Source organism: Hyperolius riggenbachi, chromosome 12 (assembly GCF_040937935.1).
Source record: "Hyperolius riggenbachi isolate aHypRig1 chromosome 12, aHypRig1.pri, whole genome shotgun sequence".
NCBI classification, from domain to species: Eukaryota; Metazoa; Chordata; class Amphibia; order Anura; family Hyperoliidae; genus Hyperolius; species Hyperolius riggenbachi.
Window position 1 is genome coordinate 223504957 of NC_090657.1, and position 17391 is coordinate 223522347.

Sequence of the window (17391 nt, forward strand, 5' to 3'; positions counted from 1 at the left end):
TGCCTTGCTTGGCATTGCTGCAGTGCTGAAGATGAGAGGAAGAGGCTGATTGATTAGTGGTTGTACATATCCTCAGTTTACAGATGGCGTCTTCTTACCGAGGGAGGAGCTTCCAGGGCTGTCGTCTTGCAGGAAGATGGTGGGCAGGATGACTAGCGTGGTGGTGAGCAGAGAGGATATGACGTTCAGAAACATCAGGAAACGCAGGAAGGAGAAGTAGGAGCGGATACTGGAGCCAAACCTGCCTGAAGTATGAGGGGAAAACAAAAGATTACGGAGAGAATATGGTCACCTCACCATTCACCTTAACTGCGGCTGGAAGCCCATTGCTTTGTTTTTCATAGTGAACCTCGACCTTTGTGTTCAGTACAAGTCCAGGTGGAGGGATGTCAAAAAGTGACCTAAACTCAAAGGCGGGACCAGATTTCCCAACAGGCAGTGCCTATTGGCGGCTGATGTGGGAGGGGCAGCTCAATTGCTGGCCCCACCCCCATATAACAAGTGCTTCCTGCCTGACAACCCTAATTAATACATGCTGCCCTCTACTGAGTGATGATCAGCTTTTAACTAACTACAGTTAAAGGATACCCGAAGTGACATGTGACACGATGAGATAGACGTGTATGTACAGTGCCTAGCACACAAATAACTGTGCTGTGTTCCTTTTTTCTTTCTTTGCCTGAAAGAGTTAACTATATCAGGTATGTAATTGGCTGACTCAGTCTTGACTCAGACAGGAAGGGACTACAGTGTGACCCTCACTCATAAGAAATTCCCCTTTTTATCTCTTTCTTGCACTCAGAAGCCATTTTCTGCTAGGAAAGTGTTTTATAGTTGGAATTTCTTATCAGTGAGGGTCACATTGTAGTCACTTCCTGTCTGAGTCAGGAATGAGTCAGCTGCTTACGTACCTGATATTTAACTCTTTCAGGCAGAGAAAGAAAAAAGGAACACAGCCTAGTTATTTGTGTACATACAAAAAGGCAGACCGGGCATCAGTCCCTTTGAGTTACTTTATTACAGCATCTTGCCAAAAAGAGTGTTGCAGTAATACATTCGTATATGGTCACAAACGGATGGATCAAACCTGCATTGTTGAGGATGTTCGGGGAGTGCGGGGTGCGGGTGACCAGGGGTGAGTGGACTGCACTACAGCCGTTTCGCGCCCGACTGGCGCTTGTTCACGTGTTTGCGTCCTTGGAAATGGCGGTGCCGGGCGGCTTTCCGGAATATGTCTGTAAGCCACGCCCCCGGCGCACGCCATTGGTCCAATTGGAGTGTCAGGGGGGTGAGGGGTGAAGGGGCGGGGACTCGCCATGACGGCGAGAAGCTAGTAAGTGTCCGGATGAGCCAGCAAAGAAAACAGGCTGCTGGCATTGTCTTAAAGGGACTGTGCATAATAAAACTATTACGTGTGTATGTAAACATTGAAACTTCAAACTTGTGTACATAGAACCACCCTGGATTAAAACAAAAGGTAAACTAATTTGGACATGTGTGTCAAGATTCAGTGGCAAATCAGTTAAAGTGCATAAGACAGTGCATCCTTACATAAGGGCAAACCTATATTGGCATTGCTGCTGTGGAGTGCTTAATAAATCCTCCACATTACCTCAAACTGCGTTTAGCATTACAAACACATATGTTACATAGCTATCCCATTCTTTATTACCCCCCCAAAAAAACCCATAAAAAACCTTCCCTAAAAAAGAGGCCGGGGATGCGACTGTTTTTCCCAAGAGACGAATTAAAAAGGTATATTTACCTTATAATTGGATAAATAGCAACCATTACTTTATTTACACAAGGAGGAGGCCAGAGCAATATCTGTCGGCTCAACGTTGCCTGTGGATGGCTATATACTGTGGTCCACCTACGGACATTCTAACATCAATTAGAGGTGTACGGAAACCAAATAGATGAGGATAAAGATAAGGTGGGGGAGGGAAACGAGGTGGAGACAATACCCCAATAGAGAAAAGTCATAAAGTCCAAAGGTGAGGGCCCGTGGAAAGGGTTTCCCCACCCATCAAGGAAAAAGAGAAGAGGCACCACTACAGAGGATCCCAGAGGGGGAGAGGGGCTGGCGGGCGAACCTCAAGACACGGACCGCTTCCCATTTTGAGTGACAGTGACCATGTAGGGGACCCCCTTACAGGATGCATCCCAAATGGTCAAAAACAGGGGGGGGGAAAGAGGGGAGGTGAAAGAAAAGGGGTTAGGGTGCGGGATGTGCCCCCAGTTTGCACGGCTGGAGAGCTGCGTCCGGCTGCTACCCATTGCCTGTTGTGCCACCTGTCTAACTTCGTGGCACCCTGATGTGGGTATTCAGGGCTGTTTATTTCAAAATCCCTCTCCTCCCCCATTTGTCATCTCAGCAATGGTAGCCGGCTATTGTCAGACAAGAGGTGTGTATTACACTATTTTTCTCATAAGCAGTCCATTAGAGGGACGCCCATCAGTCCAATCTGTCCCTTAAAGTTGGAAAATGGCAAGAAAAGTTGATGCATACACCCGTGTGAATGGACCGTAAGTCCTCCAAAGAAATTGGAGAGGCAACTGACAACCTATTTCAGACCGCATTTGTGCTGGCCTTTTTTGGTGCTTTTAGAATCGGGGAATTAGTAAGTAGTAATAAATTGGGAGTGGGAGGCATTCTGGCGGAACATGTTAAGGTCCTCGCTGATACGGTGGTCATTTATTTACCACGTTCAAAAACCGACCAACGGGGCAGGGGCCGGACCATTACGCTGTTCCAGATTGGCGGTCCATTATGCCCTCTGTTAAACGTGCAGAGGTTTATGTCGGCACGCCCCTCACAGGCACCGGTATTTTTGGTCCACATGGACAGCACTTCTATGTCCCGTTTTCAGTTTACCGCGGTATTTCGAAAATGTTTGGGCCAGCTCGGCCTCCCTTTCCTGGAGTTTGCCTCCCACTCTTTCCGTATTGGGGCAGCTACTGAGGCGTCAAGGTAGGGATTGAGTGAAGGGGTCATCAAGCAGATCGGACGTTGGGAGTCAGCTCGGTATAGGTCTTATATTAGACCCCATCTAATCTAGGGGGTAGTGGTTTCGGGGAACGGGGCAATTGTTGTCAGTTTTTGTTTCTTTTGTTGCAGGTCCGCAGGTGGTGGTCTGGATCGTGGGGCACTCCTACGTCAGCAGAGGAGCGAGAAGGGCCGATGTCAGGCCTGAAGGCCGGCAGCTCGGCTTTCCCAGGGATCAGGTGCGTATCCGGTGGATAGGTTTCCCTGGGATGGTGTGGCCCAGCCTTTTGCCGGAGCTGCATAAGTTAGCGCGCATGGATAGGGCCCCTGATATCCTCATCTTGCATGTTGGGGGCAATGACCTGGCCGCTAGGTCCACCAGATTGGTCATTAGGGAGATGAAGTTCGATTTTTTGAGAGTCCGTTCCCTTTTTCCGGAAACCATCGTGGTGTGGTCAGACATAGTGGCCCGGGGTTACTGGAGGCTGGCAAAGTCGGTTCAGAAAATCAATAAGGCCAGAATTAAGCTAAATAAGGAGGTGGCTAGGTTCCTTATTAGGAATGGGGGGTTGGCCATACGACACTTTGAGTTAGAAGAAGAGATCGGACTGTTCTTGAGAAAAGACGGGGTTCATCTTAATGATATAGGGATGGACTTATGGGCTCTGGGGGTCGAAGATGGGATCCAGAGAGCTCTGAGGTTGGGGGCCTCAAGGGCATAAGGGGTCACGCCCTTGTCGTGGTGGAGGGGTAGAAAGGGGGGCTCCGGAGGTCAGTGCCTTGAGAAGGAGATCTGTCACGGGACAAATCCGGTGCGTTAAAGGGAATCAAGAGAGAGACGACTTTGGGGCATGCAGCTGTCCCCGAGCCGAGCTACGCGGCTGGGGGCCGGTTCAAGGCTGCATGCCACACGGGTACTTTGGATTTCGAGTTTCGGTGCCTCCGGACCCCTTTTACCCCAGCTCTTGGTGGATATCGTTTTTGGTTATGTTGTGGTTATCTATTTTGTTTTTGGAAAAATTGTTAATAGGCTAAATAAAGAAGGGGCTGCTATGGCCTTAAATTAATCCAATGCCTAGTAGTCCGTGTCTATTATTTATAAGGTTTAAGCTGAGTGGGGAATGCTGGGGCATTTGGGGGGTAAGGGGAGGTAGGCTCTACCATTATCAAGATAGGGCCTGTAGCCGGAGCCAGAGAAGTGCGGAGGGCCCGGGCATGATGGGGTAGCCGTCTCCCCGGTTAGTGCAGGGTTAATTGGGGGTGGGCGGATGGTTTGGTAGGTAGTAGTATAGGAAAGGGGGCGGGCAGCGTAGGAAGAGGGAGTCCCAAGTTTTCCCGGGCAGGCGGCGGATGTTAGGGGGCGGGCACTTCCGGTTAGAGCAGCGTAGGAGAAGCTCCCTCCCTCCCTCCCTTTATGTTGTTTGTGTTTGTGTGGTATGTCATTGTTTTGTCATTGCAGCCGGAGGGGTAGAAAGGGGGGCTCCGGAGGTCAGTGCCTTGGGAAGGAGATCTGTCACGGGACAAATCCGGTGCGTTAAAGGGAATCAAGAGAGAGACGACTTTGGGGCATGCAGCTGTCCCCGAGCCGAGCTACGCGGCTGGGGGCCGGTTCAAGGCTGCATGCCACACGGGTACTTTGGATTTCGAGTTTCGGTGCCTCCGGACCCCTTTTACCCCAGCTCTTGGTGGATATCGTTTTTGGTTATGTTGTGGTTATCTATTTTGTTTTTGGAAAAATTGTTAATAGGCTAAATAAAGAAGGGGCTGCTATGGCCTTAAATTAATCCAATGCCTAGTAGTCCGTGTCTATTATTTATAAGGTTTAAGCTGAGTGGGGAATGCTGGGGCATTTGGGGGGTAAGGGGAGGTAGGCTCTACCATTATCATGAGTGCCAAGTGTTTTCTATTCTACATTGTACCACTAGTTATTTGTGTGTTCGGCACTGTACATACCCATGTCTATCTCATCATGTCACGTGTCAGTTCGGGTATCCTTTAAGCAGACCTGAACTCAGAACTTCCTCTCTGCTCTAAAAGATAAGCAACAGCATAATAACAATGTATTTCTTTGTTACAGCTGATACATGCTGCAATAAATTTGCAGCGTGTCTACTTCCTGTTTTCATGGAAGCAGACATAGAGTTAACATCCTGTGTTTATCAATTAGCTGCTCTGCCTTGGCAGTCAGCTGACAGGAGAGAGATCAAATTACAGTTGTGATTAGTCACAGATGAGGGTGGGAATTAAACAGGCTAAATCCTCTAAATACATTCAGGATGCATTTCTCTATGTTGTCCTTATGTTCTGTGCAAGAGTTCAGGTCCAGTTTAACTGAGAAAACGTACAGTGATGTTTTATAAACCTTCTCCCCGACAAGAAGTTGCAGGAAAAGCTTTATAAAATGCTCTTAAAAAGTCAAACAATAACCCCGGGCTAAGGCTTATTTAAATTTCCCCCTAGCACACCACTTGCTTCATCATCCTGCCAAGTCTTGAAATATGGGCGGGGCCAGCAGGATGACGTCAGTCTCCAGGGCTCAGTGACAACAGACATTGTTGGCAATGGCTCTTCAATCAGTATCTTCAATCAAGTGGACAAGACACTTCAAGACATTTAATTGATTGTAAAGGGAACCTGAAGCGAGTAAAATTATTTAAAATAAACACATGATGTAGCTGCAAATGAATATTACATACTAACCTCACCATCAGTTCCTCTCAGAGGCTCACCATTTTCTTCTTAAGGTGCCCATACACTGGTCGATTTGCCATCAGATTCGACCAACAGATAGATCCCTCTCTGATCGAATCTGATCAGAGAGGGATCGTATGTCCACCTTTACTGCAAACAGATTGTGAATCGATTTCAGCCTGAAACCGATCACAATCTGTGGAGCTGCCGCTGCTTACGCCCCCCCTCATACATTACCTGCTCCGGCCAGCGCAAGTCCCCTGGTCTTCTTCTCCGCTCCGGCCCCGCCACGCTCCGGCTACTGAACTTCCTGTCCAGGGGAAGTTTAAACAGTAGAGGGCGCTCTACTGTTTAAACTTCGTGCCGGGACAGGAAGTTCTGTGTAGCTCTGGAGCCCGAAGCCCGAAGCGGAGAAGAAGACCAGGGAACTCGCGCCGGCTTGAGCAGGTAATGTATTACTGCTGTATTGCGTCGGTCGTCGGGCATTTGAACGCCGCTGACGACGCACTCCCGACCCGCCGGCGACTGAGAAAAATCTTCCGCACGGATGGGTCGATGGTGATCGTTCTGTCAGTGATGTGAGCGGCGATTTCACAGCCGTTTCGATCACTGTGATCGAAACGGCTGTATATCGGCGGGAAATTCGTTAGGTGTATGGGCCCCTTTACAGGGATCCCTTCCAGTTCTGACAATATTTTGTCAGAACTGAAATATACCAGTTGCTGTCAGTTATATATCAGCAGCTGTCAGTTACAACTGAATGTGCAAGGTAATGTCCATGTTTCCCTATGGCTCAAGTGGGTGATATTACAGTTTAACCACTTAAAAAAACACTATATACCTGAAAATAAAAGTATGAGAATATTTTCTTTGCTGCTAATCTTCTAGTAATTATTCATAGTACACAACCAATTCACTATATCATATTTTTTTTTTCGCTTCAGTGTCTCTTTAAGGACCAGGGGTGGTTTGCCTGATCTGTGCTGCGTGGGCTCTCCAGCCCGCAGCACAGATCAGGATAGAGCCAGGGCGATCAGACTTACCCCCTTTTTTCCCCACTAGGGGGATGTCCTGCTGGGGGGGTCTGATCGCTGCCGGCTTGCTGCGCTTTGCGGAGGGCTCTTCAAAGCCCCCCTCCGTAGCATTTTCGGTGCACCGTCCCTCTCCCTCCCTCTCCCTCCCCCTGTGAGCGGCGCAGGACGGATTTCCGTCCTGCGCATTGAAGGATAGGCTTCAGCCTATCATATGCCGGCGATCCCCGGCCAATCAGAGGCCGGGAATCGCCGATCTGCCTTACGGCGCTGCTGCGCAGCAACGCCGTATGATGTAAACAGCGGGGATTTCTTCCCCGCGTGTTTACATTTTGCCGGCGAGCCGCGATCGGCGGCTCTTCGGCTGTTCACGGAGACACCCTTCGTGAACTGATATGGAAAACGGCCGTTTCCATGGTAACCCACTTAAGACCTGCTGACGCCTATGGATGTTAGCTGGTCGTTAAGTGGTTAACAGTGTGCTGACCAGGAAGTTGTTATGGGGTAATGGCCATTTTTAAAATGGAGGACAGTGAATTCCATTGATCACAGTGGACAAATGGGACGCAGGAGAGGAGAAAGAGATTGATGAGTAGACTACATGGGAGGTAAGTATGAGCTTTGAATGGATATTTTTACTTTTTATTTTCAGTTCAGGTTCTCTTTAAGACAAAATCAGAAATCAATCAAAGGAGTCCTTCACGCTGGGAATCACAAACGGTAGCAAAATCAGTAGCGCTTTGCAAAGCAATTTTTCTAGTCATTTTTCACTGTACAGGAAAGCGATTTTGGAGCGATTGCGATTCTATAACATTACACATCATATTGTAGTAGCTTTTATCAAAATGCTAGCGATTGTCAGATTGTAAACGCTGCTAAAATCGCTGGTGAAGTGCTGCAGTGTGAATGGGGCCTACAAGGAATGAGTTTGGAATTGGATTCCCTGCAGCTTTGATCGCTGCGAATGGCATGAAGTCCAAGTCATCGAAACAAACAACACAAATACATCATAACAGAGGCCACAAACGGTCAGCCTGGAAAAACACATCTGTGACCACAAAGCATTTGGTGTGAAACAAAACAAGTTATCGTTTTTCTCTCGGCTGGTTCTGCTTTTGGCGTTCCTGTAACTATCCTCACAGCACTTCCCACCTCCGTCAGCTGCAGGAGATCGACTTGCGTAGCCTGACCTGCAGCACTTGCGTTCTGCTATGGCGCCATTGTAACCGAGACACATCTGACTGCACTAAAACCACAACCCCGGAAAATATCTTTATTCTGGTTTTGGGCCATGTGTGGAATGGTGCAAATGGATTTACTGCTATTTGTGTCCCCTATATGGAAGAATTTGCTCACTTATGTCTTGACAGGAAGCAGGTAAGAACTCTCCAACACGGCAAAGACGGCAACAAAAGCAGGGGAAGAGTTCATTATGTACACACCCGAAATCTTCAAAGTCTGAGAAAATAATTCATGATTGGCTTGGATGAAGATCTACATGTCTCTCATGATGTTGTAGGCCTCCGGTACAGGGTATCATATTACTATCGCATGATTGCTTCTGTCTAATGCTGGATACACACCATGAGTTTCCGGCGTCGCACGCGGCCGTCGATACGCGTCGATTCGATTATTTCCGAACATTTCCGAACGAATTTCGATGATTTTTAGGTCGAATGCCATGTAAAGTATGGCAAATCGACCTAACGATCCATCGAAGCTTGAATTGGACATGTCGGAAATAATCGAATCGACGTGACGCGTTGAAGATAGATCAGGTGGTATCAAGTGGGGAGGTAGTTTTAGCAACTCTCCATTTGAAGAAACCTGAACAAGTTTGAGTGATAGAAGGTGGTTTATTGATTGGAAATCCTTAGCTGATTGGGAGTAATTGATTTCGAGTGTAGCAGAAGATTTCATTGATTATTTAGTTCGGAAAATAATAATCAGGGCCGGATTTCTGGAAAGGCCACAAAGGCCACGGCCTAGGGCGATAAAATCAGATAAGATAAGAAGGGCGGCATGACTTGGAGAGAGAAGAGGTCATATGTCAAAATTAATCACCTCTTCTGGTCCCTCAGCGCAGCCAGCCAGCGCCCTGCTCTGCACTAATAGCTGAATTCCAGAGTTCCCCAATTCCAGCAAGTCTCTCTCTCAATCAACATCTGCTGTCACCTCATCTGATGATCAATTCCTCTTATCATGATCATACAAGTTGATGTGAGAAATACCAGGGATTTACATTACAAAGCAGATAGAACTAAGTTCCGCTGAGTTTTATTGCAGGCATTCAAAGACATCAGCAAACCCTGCTAATTTCTTCACTTTCTCCTTTACAGTTTTGACACTGACCCCAGCAGCTGTTAATTACACTTTCTTATCTCTAGTCTACTTAAATTTATGGCTTTAGGGTTTTTTTTTCTTCCTAGCCAGCAGTGGTCTCAGTTAACTCTTTCCTGACTCATTTTCTGTTCCTACCATCTATGAGAGGAATAAAAATGCTGTTTGCTTTACTTTCATTGCTAAACTGTCACTGTCACCTGAGCTGTTACTACCTCTATGCTAGTCTGTATAGTTTGGCATCCTTCTCCTTTCCTGTAGCAGTAAAGCATTGTACCATTTTAGCCACAGCGAAAGCAGAGAGTTTTGAATGAGGATGATACCATTTATTGGCTTAAAAGAAAAAAAGTAATCTTTCTGCTAATAAGCCTTCTTAAGACTTTGTTCCTGTATACTGTCAATATGTTAGAGCAAACCACCATATGAACTTTCAACATTCAAAAGAGATACATAGGTTTTTCACCAAATATAAATAAATATCATTCAGATGCTTTAAAGTAGAGCTGAACTCTTGCACAGGACAGAAGGAAAACCTAGAAAAATCTACCTTGTATGTTTTTAGAGAGCCTGTCTAATTCCCCCTCATCTGTGTCTAATCTGACGTTGTAATTAGATCTCTCCTGTGTCCCCTGACTGCCACAACATCTAAGCTAATTTGAAAGCACAGGATGTTAACAATATGTCTGCTTCCATGAAAGCAGGAAGTAGACACTGACGATTTATTGCAGGATTTGTATCAGCTGTAACAAAGAAATGTTTTTTTTAAAGGTTATTATGTTATTGTGTATCTTTTGAAGCAGAGAGGAAGTTCTGAGTTCAGGTCCGCTCTAATTACAACCAAACATCCAAAGTGGGTCCTGACAGGATGTTTGCTACTTACCTGTTCTCTGTTTCTCTCCATTGAGCTGTCCTGTCACCTGTTTGTGGCTATGACTGCAGCCAGTCTCACAGAGGACAAAGAAGCAGCGCATGCTCTGGCCACTCACGCTCCCTGTCACCTGTATGTGGCTCCGACTGCAGCCAGTCGCACAGAGGACAAAGAAGCAGTGCATGCTCTGGCCACTCGCACTGCCCTGCCACCTGTTTGTGGCTCTGACTGCAGCCAATCGCACAAAGAAGCAGCGCATGCTCTGGCCACTCGCGCTCCCTGCCACCTGTCTGTGGCTCTGACTGCAGCCAGTCGCACAGAGGACAAGGAAGCAGCGCATGCTCTGGCCACTCACGCTCCCTGTCACCTGTTTGTGGCTATGACTGCAGCCAGTCTCACAGAGGACAAAGAAGCAGCGCATGCTCTGGCCACTCACGCTCCCTGTCACCTGTTTGTGGCTCTGGCTGCAGCCAGTCTCACAGAGGACAAAGAAGCAGCGCATGCTCTGGCCACTCACGCTCCCTGTCACCTGTATGTGGCTATGACTGCAGCCAGTCGCACAGAGGACAAAGAAGCAGTGCATGCTCTGGCCACTCACGCTCCCTGTCACCTGTTTGTGGCTATGACTGCAGCCAGTCGCACAGAGGACAAAAAAGCAGCGCATGCTCTGGCCACTCACGCTCCCTGTCACCTGTTTGTGGCTCTGACTGCAGCCAGTCTCACAGAGGACAAAGAAGCAGCGCATGCTCTGGCCACTCACGCTCCCTGTCACCTGTTTGTGGCTCTGACTGCAGCCAGTCGCAGAGGACAAAGAAGCAGCGCATGCTCTGGCCACTCGCGCTCCCTGTCACCTGTTTGTGGCTCTGGCTGCAGCCAGTCTCACAGAGGACAAAGAAGCAGCGCATGCTCTGGCCACTCACACTCCCTGTCACCTGTTTGTGGCTATGACTGCAGCCAGTCTCACAGAGGACAAAGAAGCAGCGCATGCTCTGGCCACTCACGCTCCCTGTCACCTGTTTGTGGCTCTGACTGCAGCCAGTCTCACAGAGGACAAACAAGCAGCGCATGCTCTGGCCACTCATGCTCCTTGTTACCTGTTTGTGGCTATGACTGCAGCCAGTCGCACAGAGGACAAAGAAGCAGCGCATGCTCTGGCCACTCACGCTCCTTGTCACCTGTTTGTGGCTCTGACTGCAGCCAGTCTCAAAGAGGACAAAGAAGCAGCGCATGCTCTGGCCACTCACGCTCCCTGTCACCTGTATGTGGCTATGACTGCAGCCAGTCGCACAGAGGACAAAGAAGCAGCGCATGCTCTGGCCACTTGCGACTTGCGCAAGTTTTCTGCTCCTGCCCAGATGTGCACAGCAACCAACGCCAGTATAGTGTTATGCATTCTTGACAAGTACATATATCAGCGTCATTTCTCAAGTATGCATTCCCAGAACACTATTGGCTGCTGTGCACTTTCGGGCAGGAGCACAAATTGCAGGAATTATTGAGCAGACAGAGCATCCTCTGATTCTTGGCTGAATGGGAGGCAGAGCAGCACAACTGAAATGAGCCCATTCAAACCAATGATCGATAGTCAGTGTTGGTCAGAATGTTTTTTGGTAGTGGTGGTGGTGGCGAGGGGGGGGGGGGGGGGGGGGGGGGCGGTAGATGACAGCAGGCCTAGGGCACTGGAAAGTACAAATCCGGCCCTGATAATAATACTGTAATTAGAGGCTGTCGTGCATAGCAGAGCACATGGATAAGAACGTGGTTGGATTTGTAAGGCTCTGATTTGCTGAACTCACTTCCTGTTTTAGCCTACACAGGAAACAGAAGCATCACATGATTGTAACCAGCCAATCAGAGCCTCACACATCTGCCACCTGTGTCACTATGCGTTCCAACGCACAAAACTCTACTGATAATGATTACTGTGTTTGTTGTCCCACCTCTGATGTCCACCAGCGATTTCTCCCAGAGCTTCAGCCCTGCCAGGATCTGTTGGAGTTTCGCCCAGGCTGGAGGCAGACATGAGCAATGTCTCTGGGTCCATGGAATGTGGAACGTGGTGCTGTCTGACTGCCTCATCTCCCTGGGAAAATAACAATGGTGCAGATGGTTAATCGTTAGAACAAATAAGATTTGCTAGACGCTCAGTCAAACCCCAAGTCTCCACCCTCAGTGCTTAAAAACAAGACAAATTCTATAGAGATGTAAACAGTATATAAAGAAAAACAATAAGCAGATCCCCTGTTTTATAGAAGAAGTGTGCACCCCACAGCAGTACATCTTGCCTCCTCTCCTCTCTGGATGCAGCCAGTGGGCAGGTCTATCAGAAGTCACCATGTGACACTTAAAGGGAACCAGAGAGGATCAATAAAAGAGTTTATACATACCTGGGGCTTCCTCCAGCCCCATATGCTACGGATCGCTCCCACGCCGCCGTCCTCCGCTGCCTGGATCCGCCGATACCGGGTCCCGTCATTACCGCCAGTTGGCCAGGCGGCTGGCGGACGCGGCCAATTCTCCGCATCACAGAGGGCTCCCTCCATACAGTTACGCATGTGGCTGCCTACTGTGCAGCCACATGCGTACGTGTATGGAGGCAGCCCCTGTGATGCGGACAATTGTACGCGTCCGCCAGAAGTGACGGGCCCGGTACCGGCAGATCCAGGAAGCGGAGGATGGCGGCGTGGGAGCGATCCAGGCTTATGGGGCTGGAAGAAGCCCCAGGTATGTATAAAATCTTTTTCTATTTTAACAAAGCATTCCTCTCTGGTTCCCTTTAAAGAGTAACTGTCAGGCTGCAAAAGCTCATTTAAACCTCTATTCTCCTGTGTTAAACAGTTTAGAAGGAAGCCAAAAAGGCAATACTGAAGTTAAAAATCTCTCTTACTTTGATTTTTGCTGAACAGCAAGCCTCTTTATTCCCAAGCTCCTAAGGAGGCCGGCAGGTCACATAACAGATACTGCAGAGCATGCTGGGGCTGCTTCTTCTCCCCACTGCACTCCCTTGGTCCTCCCCTTCATTTCCCTATCCCGCCCTAAGGCTGCTTTCACAGTGAGAAGTTACAGGCTCATGTTACAGCAGCAGCCCAACTCACATCACTGAAAAATCAATGTGCTGTTCACAGGGCACATGTTCTGTTAGAGTATACTGCATGAGTCCGCTATTGTTCCTAGCCACATGGCTAATTAATATTCACTGCACAGTAGTGTTGTCCAGATCATGACCCATTAGGATCTTTGATCCTGATCTTTTTTGTGAGTCGAATCATCAGGAAGCAAGGTAAGGGAGGATATTACATCACAATTGGCTTCATAGGAGACAGACAAACATGGAACCTGCCATGAGCTGTCAGGAGCATCAATCTCTGCATATACTATATAAAAATTCTGTGAAATCCAAACGTGGACAGTGAAATGCATATGTAATGTAAGTACAGCCAATCTTTAGCTACTGATATATGTGTTTATTTTCTCTGAGACCTTATACCTAACAGCTCCTCTTTAAAGAGACTCTGAAGTGAGAATAAATCTCGCTTCAGAGCTCATATTTCGCAGGAGCATGTGTGCCCCTGCTAAACCGCCGCTAAACGGGGGTCCCTTCACCCCCAAACCCCCCACTGCAACACTTGGTCGCAGACTTGGCCGCTCCTGGAGGCAGGGCTAACCGCCGAAGCCCTGCCTCCAGTCGCGTCTATCAGCGGCGCATCGCCACCTCTCCCCCACCACTCTCAGTGAAGGAAGACTGAGAGGGGTGGGGGAGAGGCGGAGATACGCGTCTGACAGACGCGCGTGGGGCAGGGCTGCGGCGGTTAGCCCTGCCCCAACCAGGAAGCGCTTCCCTGCTGCACGGAGGGGATTTGGGGGATCAGGGACCCCCGTTAAGCCGCGGGATAGCGGCGGTTTAGCAGGGGCACACATGCCCCTGCTAACTATGAGCTCTGAAGCTAGATTTATTCTCGCTTCAGACTCTCTTTAAAACTGGAAGAATAACAGATGCCAGGCTACACATCACAGCATCACTGGAGGATGCACTGCAGTCGTTCACCTGAATTAGGCATTGAACATTTAATAGACCATAATCTGCTGACAAGAGAGGCTTCCCAGGTCTTACGTCTGTTTGAATAGAGAAGGTGGTCACTGTGGGGATATCATGGTCACCTGTATGACAAGGAGAGACCAGGAGCCAGATGGTGCAGTATTGGGAGGTATTAGATGTTAGATTGTAGTATAAGAGTATTTATACTCACAAAGGTGGGCTGCAGTCCCTGCAACCACCGTATATCGCCAACAGGGAAATGTCCGTCCCCGCTCGGTATTCCAGGTCCTACTGGAACTGGATGGTCGCACTCCTGGTTGGTCCTTCTTGGTTGTAGATAACACCCCACCCGGAAGGTGAACACCTCCAAAGGAGATGTTATGTATAGTACTGGGGGGGGGGGGGGGGGGGAAGGCGCCCAAAGATAGGTAATGTGATGAAACAAAAAATAATAATAAGGGGGAGGGAGGTGTCTTTACCACTGCAGATGGAAGAACCCAAACAATGAAATGATTTATTCAGCAGGATTAAGAGGACAACGCGTTTCACGGGTCTCAGCCCACTTCTTCAGGTCAATACAAGTGCCTTTAAAATATGGTAACAAGCATGGACACCAGAAATTCTGTTTGAATAGGTGCACAGCTGCTGAACTGATTTTTGATTTTGAAAAGTTCAGTTCCAAAGGTTATCTCTCCCCTCCCCCCTCCGCCCTGGGTCAACGTAAAGCTAAGGCTCAACACACACCATACAATCTTGATTGTTCAATCTTACCACTTTCATGTATAAGAGCTTATCCAATCAATCATTCAAGGTATTTTTTAATCTGTTGGCCCTTACACTATATAGATTTGGTAAATCTGTACAACCAAGATTGTATGGTGTGTGTTGAGCTTTACATATCACTGCATCTCTCTCACCTGGTCTCTCCTAAATAAGCAAAGACAGGACCTAGTATCAGGCAAGAATATGGTAATCCGCTTTCTCTGTTCTGCAGATGAGCACCACAGCCCTGCCCCCAGCCTACTGATTGGACAGTAAAGATGATCAGTTAGATAGGTGATAGATTTCCATGAGTTCTGCTACACACTGGCATCACCAATCATAAGGCAAGCTTATGAATCATCATTCTGCTCTCCTCTCCTGTAATCACAATATTAGCATAATAGCTCTGTGCAAGGCAGCATCTGACTGACCCATAGAATGCCCCGCCTCTTCTCCCAGTGGGCGTGTGCAGGCACAAGACACAAGCAGTTAGCTGAAGAGGCCTGATTGGAGGAAACAATTGTCTTTTTCTTTTTTTAAATACATAATTGAAATAATAATAATAATAATATTTGCCATCTGACTGGTGAGACTTATCAGCCATGCGTCAGAAATCCCGCTGTAATTGTTACTCTGTTACCCACCAGAGTCTGCGCTTCTCCCTCATGGGGGCGGAGCTGGCCCTGGGGTCATCGTATTTGACCTTTGACCTCCATGGCCTCCTGGCCGTGTTCCATTCCTCTGGGGGCTCCTCTGTCATTGTGCGAATCAATCTGTAAATCCTGCGAGCAAAATGACATTTATTGGTTAGTTACAACATCCCTGACCAGAAGAATATCTGCAGGCTGGGTGCACACACACTTAGCTGAAACGCTAGCGTTGCGAAAAACGATGAGATTTTGCTGCTAATGGAAGTCTATAGGCCGCAGGAAAAAAAACGCATATGTGTTTTCTATGCATGCATTTTCAAAAACGCTGGTTTTGTTGCATAATATGCAGAAACGCACATAATGAAAGTCATTGGGAATGTAATGGTATGTATTGTACATGCGTTTTCCATGCGTTTTTTCAAAAAAATTGTTTTGTGAAATATATAAAAACGCACGGAATACACATATGCGTTTTGTATATGCGAACCGCAAACGCATTAAATGACTCGCAAAATGCTTGAAAAACGCATCTGTGGAAAAAAAATGCAAACGCAAAAAATGCAGTAAAAACGCACACAACATAAAATAAAACATGACATAAATGCAGCCTTTTGTGTTATGTTATGTGTGCACCCGGCCTCAAAGAAGATCTGTCAGGATGCCAACGCCAAAAAAGTGCAAGGTTCAAGGCTGTCATGGTTACCTCACTACTTATTGAGTCACTGGAACTTGCTTGTAGGAGGATAGGGGCTTATCCTTACCATACCTCCCAACTTTTTGAGATCAGAGAGACACTTAAAGAACAACTGAAGAGAGAGGGATATGGAGGCTGCCATGTTTATTTCCTTTTAAGCAATACCAGTTGCCTGGCAGCCCTGCTGATCCTCTGCCTCTAATACTATTAGCCATAGCCCCTGAACAAGCATGCAGCAGATCAGGTGTTTCTGACTTTAAAGTCAGATCTGACAAGACTAGCTGCATGCTTGTTTCTGGTGTTATTCAGATACTACTGCAGAGAAATAGACCAGCAGGGCTGCCAGGCAACTGGTATTGATTAAAAGGAAATAAATATGGCAGCCTCCGTATACCTCATACTTCAGTTCCCCTTTAAGCCACACCCCTAATCACACTCCCAGCCCACCCCTAGTCACACATACTATATAGAGTGCAGAAGTGCGATCAGGGTGTGCACAGCTCATGGCCATGCTTGTGCAGTAGCGGGTGATTGGTGGCAGCTTTGTGGGGGTCGTTGCTGCTGGACGGAGGGACTCAGAAGGACGGCGTGGGCACAGGACAAGTCCAGGGGGCTGGGAAAAGCCCCAGCTAAGTTAAAATAATTCTTATTTTTCACTTTACCACTTCTGTACTAGCAGTCTCTGCCCCCTTAAAGAGAACCAGAGATGAAGCACCCTCATGTATTTTACCTTATAAATCAGTGGGAACATGACAGTAAACACCTAATCTGCTCTTTGTTTCATTGTTCTCTGTTTAATCTGACTGTTATCACCTCTGATAAGAATCCCCGACTGAGCACTCAGTCTAGCTTTGCTACGGAAAGATTATAGCTGAGTCTGTCTTCTCTGGTGTCTTTTCAAGCCCAAGCCTGCCCCCTTGTGGCTCTGCTATAATGACTCAGCTATAATTATTCCCTGCAAAGCCAGACTGAATGCTCAGTCCGGGATTCTTATCGCAGCTGATAACAGACTCTTTTAGCAGTGAGGATGAAACAGAGAGCATGGTAAATTTTTTCTCTAATGTTCTTACTGATATACATGGTAAAATACACAAGGGTGCTTCGTCTCTGGTTCACTTTAAGGACCAGAGACTGCTGATACCGTACAACGTTGCTTACCTGACGAATCGCTAGAATAATCCGTCGTTCTCGCCGGTCACACCATTTTGTCCCCGCCGCAGTCTCCTCTCTCTGCTGTCTCTATGACGGCAGAGCGCTATGCGCCAGTCAGGAGCCGCTTTAATTGGCTCCTGCCCCTGTCCATCAATGTAAGCCAATGGGATTGCCTAAC

General features: G+C 47.8%; 1 protein-coding gene across 1 annotated transcript in view; it reads right to left on the reverse strand.

The window, feature by feature from the left end:
- The window catches only part of TMC8 (transmembrane channel like 8), a 72023-nt gene that overhangs the window by 53598 nt on the left and 1034 nt on the right, over positions 1–17391 (reverse strand). The window contains exons 2-4 of the mRNA XM_068264304.1: positions 15362–15499; positions 11860–12002; positions 99–245 (exon numbers count right to left, since the gene is read on the reverse strand). Coding sequence (XP_068120405.1) covers positions 99–245; positions 11860–12002; positions 15362–15477 — 406 coding nt within the window. The 5' untranslated portion in view covers positions 15478–15499. The remainder of the gene's footprint in view (positions 1–98; positions 246–11859; positions 12003–15361; positions 15500–17391) is intronic.